At 41.7% G+C, this 18219-nt stretch overlaps 1 protein-coding gene across 4 annotated transcripts in view; it reads right to left on the bottom strand.

The window, feature by feature from the left end:
• Positions 1-17645, bottom strand: part of LOC120047893 (glucocorticoid receptor-like) — a 62020-nt gene extending 44375 nt beyond the window's left edge. For 2 of the 4 annotated variants that reach the window (XR_005476944.1, XM_038993476.1), the window contains exon 1: positions 16756-17604. Coding sequence is in view for 3 of the 4 variants with exons in the window: in XM_038993476.1 (XP_038849404.1) it covers positions 16756-17591 (836 nt within the window). In the remaining variant the exon portion in view is untranslated. Of the gene's footprint in view, positions 1-16755 lie in introns of all 4 variants that reach the window. The other 2 variants (XM_038993474.1, XM_038993475.1) reach the window with 2 other exon arrangements.
• Positions 17646-18219: the final 574 nt, after the last annotated feature.

Genomic DNA, 18219 nt, shown 5'->3' on the forward strand with positions numbered 1-18219 from the left:
ACCGACTTGACAAAACTATATTTTGCTAACTAGAAATTTGTGGAGTGGTTGAAAAACGAGTTTAATTGACTCCAACATAAGTGTACGTAAACTTCCGACTTCAACTGTATACACAGTCAACTCATTAATCATAACCTCGTATCACCATTCTGAACAGTCGCAACCTCCTTGCATCGGCAAAAAACCTAAGCCTTATGATTCAGTACTACACAAATTGGTTTAATACATTTTTTTACTAGCTAATTAAGTGGGAACACAGGATTAACAAACACACACACACACTGCACCAGTTCTTGACTGGAGACGTAATACACTGAAAACAGGTCCCTAGCCAAATGACAACATGGATGCTTGTTAAAGAAAAGATGGAGTAGGATAGAGACACTTAACATTACCACATTCAGAAACTACTCTTACCTACAGTAACCATATACCTTTAAACACGAACCGCCGCCCGCTTTGAGTAAGAAATCATGAACGTATTTACGTGAAATGCATGGGTTTCGCCAGGGATCTCTCGGTGAACGGCCAGCTTTGGAAAGGCGGATTGGGCATTTGTGGCACGCTTGTAAGGCTCTGATTGTCCGAAATGGTTCCAACTACTCTACTGTTGTCCTTCTTCGTAGTTGTCCGGTGACTTGTTGTGTAGTCCTGAACAGAACTACAAAGTTGACTTTCCGTCCATTCGCTCTTAAAGAGGCTTCTTTGAAGATAGGCTAGCCAGCTGTATCGATGGTTCCCCAATGGGTGATGAGAGTATTGTAATACGATGATTTGAGCAGAGTAACAGGATGGTCCTACTTATAATTTGCTTTCTAAGATACTTTACTTAGGACAGCTAATCAGCCGTACCGGGAGGTGAGTTTATCGTCTCCACCTCGTGTTGAGATTCAAAGTTCAAACCGTTTTAAAACGTGTTGCTGCCACTTCACGCTTTTCCTGGTTCAATGTGTTTTTTCCTTAATCCATAATTTATATAATTTGCTCGAAAAGGGGCGGTTCCGGCAGGCTGGCACATTCCCTGACCTCACTCCGGGGCGGTGATTACTCACTGTGCAAAGTTATGGAAAACAATTATCTCTTATAGCTTCTCAAATCACATCCCTCTCTTAATAACATCCCTCTCTTAATAAAAACACGTTAGTCATTTTTCATATTACAAGCACAACCCATAGTATGGAAACTTCAGCTATGTAATCTGTGTACTTTCCAAGTTACAGTATTTCCCTTTTAACATTTTTTTTATGACATCACAAAATGACAGTGTTCTATAGACTGCCCACGTTCTAAATTCAAATAATCTTTTCAGCATTCGCTTTTGAACGTGTTAGAGTTTCTGCGGAAAAAAAGTCTGTTGAGACAAAGCACATTCCTTTAGTGAATTTGAGCACAGGCCTGGATCTTCTCCCTTGATTTACAACAGGATGTGAGTGTCAATCACCACTAGTTCTTTCCTCCCCCCTCTACGGGTGAAAGGTGGTCTGATGAAGTTAGTCATTGCAAACCTGATCTAACCTATTTGGATTCTCGTGGACAGTCACATATTTGTTTGGAAATAGCAAAATGCGAAAAAGTGGAAGCAGTCGAGTCCAGCTGTGTATTATTGACAGGGGCTATGTTTATATTGAAAGTCACGTGTTTTTTTGCTTCAATAGAGTGGTCAGGGGTGGGCAACTACAGTTTTCCTTCACAGAAAACACATTAGGTAGAAAATAACTTCATTTTCGTCAGATGACAACACGGCTCACATCAACACCATCATCCCAGACACCCTGGACCCACTCCAATTCTCATACCACCCCAACAAACCCACAGATGACAGAATCTCTATTGCACTCCACAATACTCTCTCTCTCTCTCTACTGTCCTCTCCCACCTGGACAAGAATAAACACCAATGTGAGAATGATGTTCATTGACTACACAGGACCCTTGGACTGAACACCTCCCTCTGCAACTCGATCCTGGACTTCCTGACGGGCCGCCCCCAAGTGGTGAGGGTAGGCAACAACATGCCCCCCACGCTGACCCTCAACACGGGGTCACCTCAGAGGTGCGTGCGTAGTCCCCTCCTGTACTGCTTGTTCACTCATGACTGCACGGCCAGGCACGACTCAAACACCATCATTAAGTTTGCTAAAGACACGACAGTGGTTGGCCTGATCACCGACGAAGATGAGACAGCCTATAGAGAGAAGGTCTGTGACCTGGCAGTGTGGTGCCAGGACAACAACCTCTCACCCAACAAGACAAATCGTGGACTACAGGAAACGGAGGGCAGAGCAAGCCCCCATGCACATTGACGGGGCTGTAGTGGAGCGGGTCGAGAGCTACAAGTTCCTCGGTGTCCACATCACTAAGGAATTATCATGGTCCGCACACACCAACACAGGCATGAAAAAGACAGGACAACACCTCTTCCCCCACAGAAGGCAGAAAAGATTACTCAAGGGCCCTCAGTTCCTCAAAAAGTTCTACAGTTGCACCATTGAGCGCATTTTGTCTGGCTGCATCACTGCTTGGCATGGCAACTGCTTGGTATCCATCCACAAGACACTACAGAGGGTAGTGCGTATGGCCCAGTGCATCACTGGGACCAAGCTTCCTGCCATCCAGAACCTCTATACCAAATGGTGTCAGAGGAAGGCCCTAAAAATTGTCAAAGATCCCAGCCACCCAAATCAGAGACCGTACCGATGCACCAAGTCTGGACCCAACAGGACCCTGAACAGCGTCTACCCCCAGGCCATAATAAGACTCCTAAATAGTTAACCAATAGCTACCCGGACTATCTGCATTGACCCTTTTTGCAACCTTCTGATTCACCACATACTCTGCTGCTACTGTTTATTATCTATCCTGTAGTTTATCTATCCTGTTTATTATCTATCCTGTAGTTTATTATCTATCCTGTAGTTTATTATCTATCCTGTAGTTTATTATCTATCCTGTAGTTTATTATCTATCCTCTATCCTGTAGTTTATTATCTATCCTGTAGTTTATTACCTATCCTGTAGCCTAGCTTGATCCATACCTACAGTACCAGTCTAAAGTTTGGACACACCTACTCATGTCAGGGTTCTTGATTTTTTACTATTTTGTATACAATAAATTGTCTATACTACACTGAACAAAAATAAACATGCAACAATGTCAAAGATTTTACTGAGTTACAGTTCATATAAGGAAATCAGTCAATTTAAATAAATGAAATAGACCCTAATTTATGGATTTCACATGACTGTGAATACAGATATGCATCTGTTGGTCACAGATACCTTTAAAAGAAAAGGTAGGGGCGTGGATTGTTGACTGAAAAATGTTGTCCAACTCCTCTTCAAAGGTCGTGTGAAGTTGCTGGATATTGACGGGAACTGGAACATGCTGTCGTACACATCCATCGAGAGCATCCCAACAGGCTCAATGGGTGACATGTCTGGTGAGTATGCAGGCCATGGAAGAACTGGGACATTTTCAGCTTCCGGGAATTATGTACAGATCCTTGCGACATTATCATTATCATGCTGAAATATGAAGTGATCGGGATCTCGTCACGGTATATCTGTGCATTCAAATTGCAATTGATCAAATGCAATTGTGTTCGTTGTCCATAGCTTATGCCTGCCCATACAATAACCCCACTACCACCATGGGAAACTGGTTTGCTGATGTCAACGTTGTGAACACTCACCCACACAACACCATACACATGGTCTACGGTTGAGAGGCAGGTTGGACGTACTGCAAAATTCTCTAAAACCGCTTATGGTAGAAATGAACATCAGTCAGCATGCCAATTGCACACTCCCTCAAAACTTGAGACATCTGTGGCATTGTGTTGTATGACAAAACTGCACATTTTAGAGTGACCTTTTATTGTCCCCAGCACAAGATGCACCTGTGTAATGATCAATGTTGCCTCAATTTTGGGGGGGTCATTGACTCAGCGCAAACTTGAACATTGTGAAATGTCTGTGCAACTTCCAGCATGCATTTACTGTGAACACCGAGGCTGTCCCCGCTTTAAGTTAGATTGAACAGTGATCAAATAGACTACTGTGGCTATTTGATCATAATGTAGTTCTACCAGAGTGGCCTACCATCAAAAACAATGGAGAAAAATGCATCCCATAACATTTGAACATGGAAATAGCTGTTCTATCATTCAGCCTACAGTAGCAGCCAATGTGTGGTGTTCAATGTTGGCCTACATTCCATGAGACTTTGAAAAAAAAAAAACTTGCAGGGCTTGACATTAACCTGTTTATCCACTTGTCCTTCAGACACTGAGGTGACGGGAAATGTTGTGCTTGATGAAAAAAAAAAACTTCACAAAATAAAATGCATCATCATTCCCATTCCATTATTACAGAGAATCAGACAAATTATGCTACCCCTCTGCCTATTGGCTACTATACTTCTTCAAGCCTGTCTCAAAATACAACACCGCCCCTTTAAGACAAAAGAAAAACCTTTTTACCTGACTCGCTTCTCAAAGATGTCTAGAAATGTACACATTTTGTGCTCTTGTAGGAAGCAATCACTCCCCCCATTGCCAACTAGAAATTAACTATAACTGGGCTAATAACTCACTAGCTAGCAAAAGATATGAACAACTGTGCACACGTGGCTACATGGAGCTCTCACTTTGATCTCAAAACAAGCGCATCTACTCATGACCGCTCATACTGTAAACACAGTCCAGTTCAAATTGAATGACACAGATCCATATATGGCAATGGCCTATTTACATATAGGCCTACTGCAGCTCTGATTGGTTATGGCGCACCGGTCTGTATAGAGTACAGGCCTGAGTCGTGCCTGCTAATGCAATAGAATCCTACTCCGCGTTCTCCATACAACAAAATCTTTTGCATAGTTTTACATACTAAGTCTTGTTTGTTTTGTTTCGATATGTTGCATTGAAAGTAGCTAAATATTGTGTTGATTCGATCACAATTTCCACAGTAAAGGGACACGTTGATAGTGTTAACTAAGGGGGAGACCATATAAAGTTGGGTGAAGTTGTATAGTGTTAACTACGGGGGAGACCATATAAAGTTGAGTGAAGTTGTGTATGGAACATTTCTGGGATCTTATATTTCAGCTCAGGAAACATGGGACCAACACTTTACATGTTGCTTTGATATTTTTTGTTCAGTGCAGTATAGCTGTAGACCTAACTAGTCTATACTAGTATAGCTGTAGACCTAACTAGTCTATACTAGTATAGCTGTATATACTAACTAGTCTATACTAGTATAGCTGTATATACTAACTAGTCTATACTAGTATAGCTGTATATACTAACTAGTCTATACTAGTATAGCTGTAGACCTAACTAGTCTATAATAGTATAGCTGTATATACTAACTAGTCTATACTAGTATAGCTGTATATACTAACTAGTCTACACTAACATAGCTGTATAAGCTAACTAGTCTATACCAGTATAGCTGTAGACCGAACTGCATACAGTAACAAGTCTACACTAGTGTAGCTGTACAGTTGAAGCCGGAAGACTACATACACTTAGGTTGGAGTCAATTAAAACTAGTTTTTCAACCACTCCGCAAATTTATTGTTAACAAACTACAGTTTTGGCAAGTCAGTTAGGACATCTACTTTGTGCATGACACAAGTAATTTTTCCAACAATTGTTTACAGACAGATTATTTCACTTATAATTCACTGTTTCACAATTCCAGTGGGTCAAAAGTTTACATAAACTAAGTTGACTGTGCCTTTAAACAGCTTGGAAAATTCCAGAAAATTATGTCATGGCTTTAGAAGCTTCTGATAGGCTAATTGACATCATTTGAGTCAATTGGAGGTGTACCTGTGGATGTATTTCAAGGCCTACCTCAAACTCAGTGCCTCTTTGCATGACATCATGGGAAAATCAAAAGAAAATCAGCCAAAACCTCTGAAAAAAAATGAGGTCTGGTTCATCCTTGGGAGCAATTTCCAAATGCCTGAAGGTACCACGTTCATCTGTACAAACAATAGTGCGCAAGTATAAACACCATGGGACCACACAGCCGTCATACCGCTCAGGAAGGAGACGCATTCTGTCTCCTAGAGATGAACGTACTTGAGGTCGACCGATTAATTGGAATGGCCGATTAAGTAGGGCAGATTGATAATATCATATTCATGTGGGTCCACTTCCTCCAGAGATGTATTCACTTCGTCAGGTGTTGTGAGGTCAGCTGTAGTAAAGACGGTCTGGAACGCACCCTTTATGTAATTTTGGCCTCAGGGTTTGGTCTGTTCCTCTGTCTGTCATGAGGCTGATGATCTGCACACCTGTAGTAAAGACGGTCTGGAACGCACCCTTTATGTAATTTTGGCCTCAGGGTTTGGTGTTCCTAGGTGTTTGTCGTTAGCCATTACAAGCTGGCACTAATACTTACACACGCTTAGACACGCTTGTCTCTCAGCTCTGTTTTTGATTCTTTACCTGCCAGTGAAATGACTTCATGCCTCACCCTTATAACGTATGACTCAGCCATCTGAAATGGCTCCCTATATAGTGCACTACTTTGGACCCTTCTAAAAGCTCTTTTTACATCAGCGGCAACGGGTCACATTGGCTTTCAGCAATTAGCATTTTCACAATGCAGACTTTAAAAAAATCAGCCTTTTTTTACATCATTTTATATTGAAAGTCAACTGTTTTTTTTATTCAATAGAGTGATCATTCACGTGCAACTATAGTTTTTCTTCACGCAACATAAATGAATGCAACACATTCGGCAGAAAATAGCTTTGTGTTTCATCAGATGGCAGCAGAAGCGCAAGGCTATTTGGCTAACAGAACAGACAAGCATAAGTCAATTAGCTTACAATTAATTATTTTTGTATTTTTTCCAGAGATGATGCATGTCCATCATAGAAAGAATGTAGCCAGCTACATTTCCTAATGCTTTGCTTCAAGTTAGCCCAATGCAGCTTTTTAACTTGCTACCGGAGAACTACACTCAAGGCAAACGTACATCAGTCAGAGGATGGATGTCTGCTGATCCAATGCCTGCTTAGTGAATGAATGCGGGAGTTTGATTGGTCAAGACGAGGGAAAATATATCTCATACGAGTGGGGAAGACCAAAATGTGTCCCTTTACAGTCGTGATTTGGAGCGAACCGTGACTGACGCCCAGCAGAAATTACAATAAGAATAATTATTTATTATCCTTTATTTAACTAGGTAGGTCAGTTAAGAACACATTTTTATTTACAATGACGGCCTACCCTGGCCAAACCATAAACCGGACGATACTGGCCCAATTGTGCGCAGCCCTATGGGACTCCCGATCACTGCCGTTTTGTGATACAGCATGGAATCGACTAGTCTCTAGTAGAGGTCGACCGATTAATCGGAATGGCCGATTAATTAGGGCCGATTTCAAGTTCTCATAAATCGTCAATCGGCATTTTTGGACACCGATCATGGCCGATTACATTGCACTCCACGAGGAGACTGCGTGGCAGGCTGACTACCTGTTACGGGAGTGCAGCAAGGAGCCACGGTAAGGTGCTAGCTAGCATTAAACATATCTTATAAAAAACAATCAATCTTAACATAATCACTAGTTAACTACACATGGTTGATGATATTACTAGTTTATCTAGCTTGTCCTGAGTTGCATATAATCGATGCGGTGCCTGTTAATTTATCATTGAATCACAGCCTACTTCGCCAAACGGGTGATTTAACAAGCGCATTCGCGAAAAAAGCACTGTTGTTGCACCAATGTGTAACTAACCATAAACATCAATTCCTTTCTTAAAATCACTACACAAGTATATATTTTTAAACCTGCATATTTAGTTAATATTGCCTGCTAACATGAATTTCTTTTAACTAGGGAAATTGTGTCACTTCTCTTGCATTCTGTGCAACAGAGTCAGGGTGTATGCAGCAGTTTGGGACGCCTGGCTCGTTGCGAACTGCGAAGACTATTTCTTCCTAACAAAGACAGCCAACTTGGCCAAACGGGGGATGATTTAACAAAAGCGCATTTGCAAAAAGGAATAATCGTTGCACGAATGTACCTAACCATAAACATCAATGCCTTTCTTAAAATCAATACACAGAAGTATATATTTTTTAAACCTGCATATTTAGTTAAAAGAAATCCATGTTAGCAGGCAATATTAACCAGGTGAAATTGTGTCACTTCTCTTGCGTTCATTGCACGCAGTCAGGGTATATGCAACCGTTTGGGCCGCCTGGCTCGGTGCGAACTAATTTGCCAGAATTTTACGTAATTATGACATAACATTGAAGGTTGTGCAATGTAACAGGAATATTTAGACTTATGGATGCCACCCGTTAGATACAATACGGAACGGTTTAATGACCATATTAATGACCTAAGGCTCGTATTTCTGTGTGTTTATTATGTTATAATTAAGTCTATGATTTGATATAGCAGTCTGACTGAGCGGTGGTAGGCAGCAGCAGGCTCGTAAGCATTCATTCAAACAGCACTTTACTGCGTTTGCCAGCAGCTCTTCGCAATGCTTTAAGCATTGCGCTGTTTATGACTTCAACCCTTTCAACTCTTGAGATTAGGCTGGTGTAATTGATGTGAAATGGCTAGCTAGTTAGCGGGGTGCGCGCTAATAGCGTTTCAAACGTCACTCGCTCTGAGACTTGGAGTTGTTGTTCCCCTTGCTCTGCAAGGGCTGCGGCTTTTGTGGAGCGATGGGTAACGCTGCTTCGAGGGTGGCTGTTGTCGATGTTTTCCTAGTTCGAGCCCATACTGTTACACTGGCAATACTAAAGTGCCTATAAGAACATCCAATAGTCAAAGGTATATGAAATACAAATCGTATAGAGAGAAATAGTCCTATAATAACTACAACCTAAAACTTCTTACCTGGGAATATTGAAGACTCATGTTAAAAGGAACCACCAGGTTTCATATGTTCTCATGTTCTGAGCAAGGAACTTAAACGTTAGCTTTTTTACATGGCACATATTGCACTTCTACTTTCTTCTCCAACACTTTGTTTTTGCATTATTTAAACCAAATTGAACATGTTTCATTATTTATTTGAGGCTAAATTGAATTGATTGATGTATTAAGTTAAAATAAGTGTTCATTCAGTATTGTTGTAATTGTCATTATTACAAATTAATTAATTAAAAAAATGCAAATGTATAGATTTTTTTTATTTTTAATCGACCGATTAAATCGGTATCGGCTTTTTTTTGTCCTCCAATAATCGGTATCGGCGTTGAAAAATCATAATCGGTCGACCTCTAGAACGTACTTTGGTGCGAAAAGTGCAAATCAATCACAGAACAACGGCAAAGGACCTTGTGAAGATGCTGTAGGAAACAGGTACATAAGTATCTATATCCAAAGTAAAACAAGTCCTATATCGACATAAACTGAAAAGCCACTCAGCAAGGAAGAAGCCACTGCTCCAAAACCGCCATAAAAAAGCCAGACTACGGTTTGTAACTGCACATGGGGACAAAGATCGAACTTTTTGGAGAAATGTCCCTGGTCTGATGAAACAAAAATTGAACTGTTTGGCCATAATGACCATTGTTATGTTTGGAGGAAAAAGGGAGAGGCTTGCAAGCCGAAGAACACCATCCCAACCGTGAAGCACGGGGGTGGCAGCGTCATGTTGTGGGGGTGCTTTGCTGCAGGAGGGACTGGTGCACTTCACAAAATAGATAGCATCATGAGGTAGGAAAATGATGTGGATTTTTGAAGCAACATCTCAAGACATCAGTCAGGAAGTTAAAGCTTGGTTGCAAATGAGTCTTCCAAATGGACAATGACCCCAAGCATACTTCCAAAGTTGTGTCAAAATGGCTTAAGGACAACAAAGTCAAGGTATTGGAGTGGCCATCACAAAGCCTCAATCCTATAGAACATTTGTGGGCAGAACTGAAAAACCGTGTGTGAGCAAGGAGCCCTACAAACCTGACTCATTCTCTCTACTATTATTCTGACATTTCACATTCTTAAAATAAAGTGGTGATCCTAACTGACCTAAGACAGGGAATTTTTACTAGGATTAAATGTCAGGAAATGTGAAACTGAGTTTAAATGTATTTGACTAAGGTGTATGTAAACTTCCAACTTCAACTGTATATACTAACTAGTCAATACTAGTATAGCTGTATATACTAACTAGTCTACACGAGTATAGCTGTATATACTAACTAGTCTATTATAGTAATGCTGTATATACTAACTGGTCGACACTAGCTTAGCTGTATATACTAACTAGTATAGCTGTATATACTAACTAGTCTACAAACTAGTCTACACTAGTATAGCTGTATATACTAACTAGTCTACACTGGCATAGCTGTATATACCAACTAGCCTACATTGGCAAAGCTGTATATACTAACTAGTCTATTCTAGTATAGCTGTATATACTAACCAGTCTATTCTAGTATAGCTGTATATACTAACTAGTCTACACTGGTATAGCTGTATATACTAACTAGTCTACAAACTAGTCTACACTAGTATAGCTGTATATACTAACTAGTCTATTCTAGTATAGCTGTATATACTAACCAGTCTATTCTAGTATAGCTGTATATACTAACTAGTCTACACTGGTATAGCTGTATATACTAACTAGTCTACAAACTAGTCTACACTAGTATAGCTGTATATACTAACTAGTCTATTCTAGTATAGCTGTATATACTAACCAGTCTATTCTAGTATAGCTGTATATACTAACTAGCCTACACTGGCATAGCTGTATATACCAACTAGCCTACATTGGCAAAGCTGTATATACTAACTAGTCTATTCTAGTATAGCTGTATATACTAACCAGTCTATTCTAGTATAGCTGTATATACTAACTAGTCTACAAACTAGTCTACACTAGTATAGCTGTATATACTAACTAGTCTATTCTAGTATAGCTGTATATACTAACCAGTCTATTCTAGTATAGCTGTATATACTAACTAGCCTACATTGGCATAGCTGTATATACTAACTAGTCTACACTAGTATAGCTGTATATACTAACCAGTCTATTCTAGTATAGCTGTATATACTAACTAGCCTACATTGGCATAGCTGTATATACTAACTAGCCTACATTGGCATAGCTGTATATACTAACCAGTCTATCCTAGTATAGCTATATATACTAACCAGTCTATCCTAGTATAGCTATATATACTAACCAGTCTATCCTAGTATAGCTATATATACTAACCAGTCTATCCTAGTATAGCTATATATACTAACCAGTCTATCCTAGTATAGCTATATATACTAACCAGTCTATCCTAGTATAGCTATATATACACTAACCAGTCTATCCTAGTATAGCTATATATACACTAACCAGTCTATCCTAGTATAGCTATATATACACTAACCAGTCTATCCTAGTATAGCTATATATACTAACCAGTCTATCCTAGTATAGCTATATATACTAACCAGTCTATCCTAGTATAGCTATATATACTAACCAGTCTATCCTAGTATAGCTATATATACTAACCAGTCTATCCTAGTATAGCTATATATACTAACTAGTCTATTCTAGTATAGCTGTATATACTAACCAGTCTATTCTAGTATAGCTGTATATACTAACTAGTCTATTCTAGTATAGCTGCATATACTAACCAGTCTATTCTAGTATAGCTGTATATACTAACTAGTCTATTCTAGTATAGCTGTATATACTAACTAGTCTATTCTAGTATAGCTGCATATACTTACTAGTCTACAAGACTCCAGAACAGGTAATCAAATGGCTACCAGGACTATTTGCATTGTGTACCCCCCCCCCCCCCCCTCAACCCCTCTTTTACGCTGCTGCTACTCTCTGTTTATCATATATGCATAGTCGCTAACTATACATTCATGTACTGTACATACTACCTCAATTGGGCCGACCAACCAGTGCTCCCGCACAGTGGCTAACCGGGCTATCTGCATTGAGTCCCGCCCACCACCCACCAACCCCTCTTTTTACGTTACTGTCTGTTTATCATATATGCATAGTCACTTTAACCATACCCACATGTACATACTACCTCAATCAGCCTGACTAACCGGTGTCTGTATGTAGCCTCGCTACTTTTATAGCCTCGCTACTGTATATAGCCTGTCTTTTTACTGTTTTATTTCTTTACCTACCTATTGTTCACCTAATACACCTTTTTTGCACTATTGGTTAGAGCCTGTAAGTAAGCATTTCACTGTAAGTTCTACCTACACCTGTCGTATTCAGCATTTCACTGTAAGGTCTACCTACACCTGTTGTATTCAGCATTTCACTGTAAGGTCTACCTACACCGGTTGTATTCAGCATTTCACTGTGAGGTCTACCTACACCGGTTGTATTCAGCATTTCACTGTGAGGTCTACCTACACCGGTTGTATTCAGCATTTCACTGTAAGGTCTACCTACACCGGTTGTATTCAGCATTTCACTGTGAGGTCTACCTACACCGGTTGTATTCAGCATTTCACTGTAAGGTCTACTACACCTGTTGTATTCAGCATTTCACTGTAAGGTCTACCTACACCTGTTGTATTCAGCATTTCACTGTAAGGTCTACTACACCTGTTGTATTCAGCATTTCACTGTAAGGTCTACCTACACCTGTTGTATTCAGCATTTCACTGTAAGGTCTACTACACCTGTTGTATTCAGCATTTCACTGTAAGGTCTACCTACACTTGTTGTATTCAGCATTTCACTGTAAGGTCTACCTACACCTGTTGTATTCAGCATTTCACTGTAAGGTCTACTACACCTGTTGTATTCAGCATTTCACTTTAAGGTCTACTACACCTGTTGTATTCAGCATTTCACTGTAAGGTCTACTACACCTGTTGTATTCAGCATTTCACTGTAAGGTCTACCTACACCTGTTGTATTCAGCATTTCACTGTAAGGTCTACTACACCTGTTGTATTCAGCATTTCACTGTAAGGTCTACTACACCTGTTGTATTCAGCATTTCACTGTAAGGTCTACCTACACCTGTTGTATTCAGCATTTCACTTTAAGGTCTACTACACCTGTTGTATTCAGCATTTCACTGTAAGGTCTACCTACACCTGTTGTATTCAGCATTTCACTGTAAGGTCTACCTACACCTGTTGTATTCAGCATTTCACTTTAAGGTCTACTACACCTGTTGTATTCAGCATTTCACTGTAAGGTCTACCTACACCTGTTGTATTCAGCATTTCACTGTAAGGTCTACTACACCTGTTGTATTCAGCATTTCACTGTGAGGTCTACTACACCTGTTGTATTCAGCATTTCACTGTAAGGTCTACTACACCTGTTGTATTCAGTGCACGTGACAAATAAACTTTGATTTGATATACTAGTATAGCTCTATATACTAACTAGTCTATACTAGCATAGCTCTATATACTAACTAGTCTATACTAGCATAGCTCTATATACTAACTAGTCTATACTAGCATAGCTCTATATACTAACTAGTCTATACTAGCATAGCTCTATATACTAACTAGTCTATACTAGGATAGCTCTATATACTAACTAGTCTATACTAGCATAGCTCTATATACTAACTAGTCTATACTAGGATAGCTCTATATACTAACTAGTCTATACTAGCATAGCTCTATATACTAACTAGTCTATACTAGGATAGCTCTATATACTAGAGGTCGACCGATTATGATTTTAACGCCGATACCGATTATTGGAGGACCAAAAAAAGCCGATACCGAATAATCGGACGATTTAAAAAAACGTTTTTTATTTGTAATAATGACAATTACAACAATACTGAATGAACACTTATTTTAACTTAATATAATACATCAATAAAATCAATTTAGCCTCAAATAAATAATGAAACATGTTCAATTTGGTTTAAATAATGCAAAAACAAAGTGTTGGAGAAGAAAGTAGAAGTGCAATATGTGCCATGTAAAAAAGCTAACGTTTAAGTTCCTTGCTCAGAACATGAGAACATATGAAAGCTGGTGGTTCCTTTTAACATGAGTCTTCAATATTCCCAGGTAAGAAGTTTTAGGTTGTAGTTATTATAGGACTATTTCTCTCTATACGATTTGTATTTCATATACCTTTGACTATTGGATGTTCTTATAGGCACTTTAGTATTGCCAGTGTAACAGTATAGCTTCCGTCCCTCTCCTCGCTCCTACCTGGGCTCGAACCAGGAACACATCGACAACAGCCACCCTCGACGCATCGTTACCCATCGCTCCACAAAAGCCGCGGCCCTTGCAGAGCAAGGGGAACAACAACTCCAAGTCTCAGAGCGAGTGACGTTTGAAACGCTATTAGCGCGCGCCCCGCTAACTAGCTAGCCATTTCACATCGGTTACACCAGCCTAATCTCGGGAGTTGATAGGCTTGAAGTCATAAACAGAGCACTGCATGAAGCACAGCGAAGAGCTGCTGGCAAAACGCACGAAAGTGCTGTTGAGCTGTGATACAATGAAAAATGAACAGGCACCGCATCAATTATATGCAACGCAGGACACGCTAGATAAACTAGTAATATCATCAACCATGTGTAGTTAACTAGTGATTATGATTGATTGATTTTTATAAGATAAGTTTAATGCTAGTTAGCAACTTACCTGGGCTTCTTACTGCATTCGCGTAACAGGCAGGCTCCTCGTGGAGTGCAATGTAAAGTAGGTGGTTAGAGCGTTGGACTAGTTAACCGTAAGGTTGCAAGATTGAATCCCTGAGCTGACAAGGTAAAAATCTGTCGTTCTGCCCCTGAACGAGGCAGTCAACTCACCGTTCCTAGGCCGTCATTGAAAATAAGAATGTGTTCTTAACTGACTTGCCTAGTTTAATAAAGGGGTAATTTTTTTACCGATGTCCGATTGTTATGAAAACTTGAAATCGGCCCTAATTAAATTGGCCATTCCGATTTAAATCGGTCGACCTCTACTATATACTAACTAGTCTATACTAGTATAGCTCTATATAATAACTAGTCTATACTAGTATAGCTCTATATACTAACTAGTCTATACTAGTATTACTGTAGCTGTAATTAAAAACACAGAATAGGCAGACAAAGCACTGTGTTGTAGAACAGGTCCATAGATGTTGTGACAATGACATGTCTCTGTGAAGTTAAAGTAGAATTCCCCTAGCTGGGCCTAGGCCTATATAGACACAGATTGTCGCCTCTATTCCCCAGAGCTCTGTAGGGCAGTGGTCTACCGTAACTATAGGCGTGTCCCAAATAGCTTTCTATTGCCTATATAGTGCATTACTTGACTTTTGACCATACCCTAAAAACTCTGCAATAGGGTGCCATTTGGGACCGTAAGGTGTGGTAATTGTTTAGTAAACATTTCTAAAGCCTGAAGTAAGACACCATTATGGTATCAGAGAACACATGACCCACTTTCTACTCTCCACTGCTTTAGAGGAAATAGTTGGTGAAAAGGAGCTACATTATTTGTCTGATATTTCATTCCCCTGCACAGTTGACACAAAGTGATTTAAGGCATGTCGATACAAGCAAGAGGAGAAAAAAAGAAGAAAAAAAAATCATTTTTTTTTTTTTTTAACACTAGGATAATCTCTAACCCTTTTCAATTCAGTTTCAAACTAACCAACTGACTGGACCGAGTTGCCTTTACATGTTTACAAACCAAGAGCCCTGCTGTCAGTCTTATTCCACAGTTCTCTACATAGCAATGTGCCACCAGCCTCACCCTCTCACTGCAGCAGACAGGCCATACCACCACCACCAGCCTCACCCTCTCACTGCAGCAGACTGGCCATACCACCACCACCAGCCTCACCCTCTCACTGCAGCAGACTGGCCATACCACCACCACCAGCCTCACCCTCTCACTGCAGCAGACTGGCCATACCACCACCACCAGCCTCACCCTCTCACTGCAGCAGACAGGCCATACCACCACCACCAGCCTCACCCTCTCACTGCAGCAGACTGGCCATACCACCACCACCAGCCTCACCCTCTCACTGCAGCAGACAGGCCATACCACCACCACCAGCCTCACCCTCTCACTGCAGCAGACTGGCCATACCACCACCACCAGCCTCACCCTCTCACTGCAGCAGACTGGCCATACCACCACCACCAGCCTCACCCTCTCACTGCAGCAGACAGGCCATACCACCACCACCAGCCTCACCCTCTCACTGCAGCAGACAGGCCATACCACCACCACCAGCCTCACCCTCTCACTGCAGCAGACAGGCCATACCACCACCCTCACCCTCTCACTGCAGCAGATTTGCCATACCACCACCACCAGCCTCACCCTCTCACTGCAGCAGACAGGCCATACCACCACCACCAGCCTCACCCTCTCACTGCAGCAGACTGGCCATACCACCACCACCAGCCTCACCCTCTCACTGCAGCAGACAGGCCATACCACCACCAGCCTCACCCTCTCACTGCAGCAGACAAGCCATACCACCACCACCAGCCTCACCCTCTCACTGCAGCAGACAGGCCATACCACCACCACCAGCCTCACCCTCTCACTGCAGCAGACAGGCCATACCACCACCACCAGCCTCACCCTCTCACTGCAGCAGACTGGCCATACCACCACCACCAGCCTCACCCTCTCACTGCAGCAGACAGGCCATACCACCACCACCAGCCTCACCCTCTCACTGCAGCAGACAGGCCATACCACCACCACCAGACCAACTACAGAACTGTTTTCTATTAGCAACATTCCTTCAGTTCTTCTCCTTACCTGGCATAGTTGCTGGAGAAAGAGGAGGTAGGGCTGGCGAGATCTTGCATTCCAGAAGCTCCGTCCCCATAGCTAATGTTGTTCCAGGCCTCTCCTGCTGTCACCAGCGGAGGATACAGGCTGAACACAGAGGGCTTCTGGTCCTTCTGCGGAGAAGCTCCACTGGTAGTGGAAGCCAAGGGGGTGTTGATGCTGCTGTTGACTCCAAAGTGGTAGCTCTGTCCTCCAGAGGTGCTCACCCCACAGATGGAGATGGGGCTGGGGCTGGCGCTGGACAGCTCGGAGGGAGAGGAGGAAGTGGAGCCGCCGGTACTACCACTCATCTGGCAGGAGTAGCTACGCATGGCCGACGTCTTCTCCTGTTTGATCACCCCTGGAGTACACAGCTGGATGAAGCCAGCTTCCTTCACCATGGGAAAAGTGGCGGTGGTATTCGTAGAGGTGCTGGAGTTGGATTCATCCTGACATGCTAGTAGACTGCTACCATTCAATGTGGTGGTGTTGGAACCGCTAAAACCACCACTATTGGTCATAGTAGCAGCTGGCTTGGAGGTGGAGTTGGAGACGCCACGATCCTGGCTTTCATCCCCCAGGAGAGCGTCATCAGCCAGGGAGGAGAGGAAGGCTTCGTCCCCTACGTAAAAGTCTGAAGGGGAGCCTGTCAACTCAAAGTCCTGGAGGAGATCCAGAGTGTTGTCACTGAACAGTTTCTGGTCTTTTCCAATGTACCCTTCCTGATCCATATCCATAGGGTCCTGGTCCCGGGAGAAGGCTGTCTCCGTCTTCATGGACATGGGGAACAGGTTGGGGTCTGAGTCCCCGATCAGGGAGTCCATGCTGGGTGTGGAGCGGTGGACGTCAGCGATGCTGTTTTTCAGGCAGGAATAGGTCTCCCCAAGGGTGAAGAGTCAGATTCCCAGGGACGTGTTAGTCTGCTGGGTCTGGGCTCTCTGGTCCTTTGTACTAACCTAAGATTAGATAAGAAGAAATACTTTTTTAATATCAGATGGGAAATGGGTGTCAAATCATTGTGGAGGGGGGGGGGGGGGGGGGGGGGGGGGGAGGAAAGAGAATCTGTAAATTCAGGAAGTAACCTGACATCTCAATAGTTAATAATAATAATAATAGTTCTCTATGAGAAAAAAATCCTGCATTACTGAACTGGAATGGCATTGACCCTTTCCCAAATTGTATTTGTCTCATGCTTCGTACACAACAGTGAAATGCTGTTTTCTACGAAGTGAAACACTTACTTATGGGTCCTTTTCCAACAATGCAGAGTTAAAGAGATGATTAAAAAAAAAGATATTGAAATGGTGACACGAGGAATAAATACACAGTGAATAACGAATAAAAAATAATGAGTAGAAAATAACATGGCTATATACAGAGAGTAGAAAATAACATGGCTATATACAGAGAGTAGAAAATAACATGGCTAAATACAAAGAGTAGAAAATAACA

This window comes from Salvelinus namaycush, chromosome 5, assembly GCF_016432855.1.
Source record: "Salvelinus namaycush isolate Seneca chromosome 5, SaNama_1.0, whole genome shotgun sequence".
NCBI classification, from domain to species: domain Eukaryota; kingdom Metazoa; phylum Chordata; class Actinopteri; order Salmoniformes; family Salmonidae; genus Salvelinus; species Salvelinus namaycush.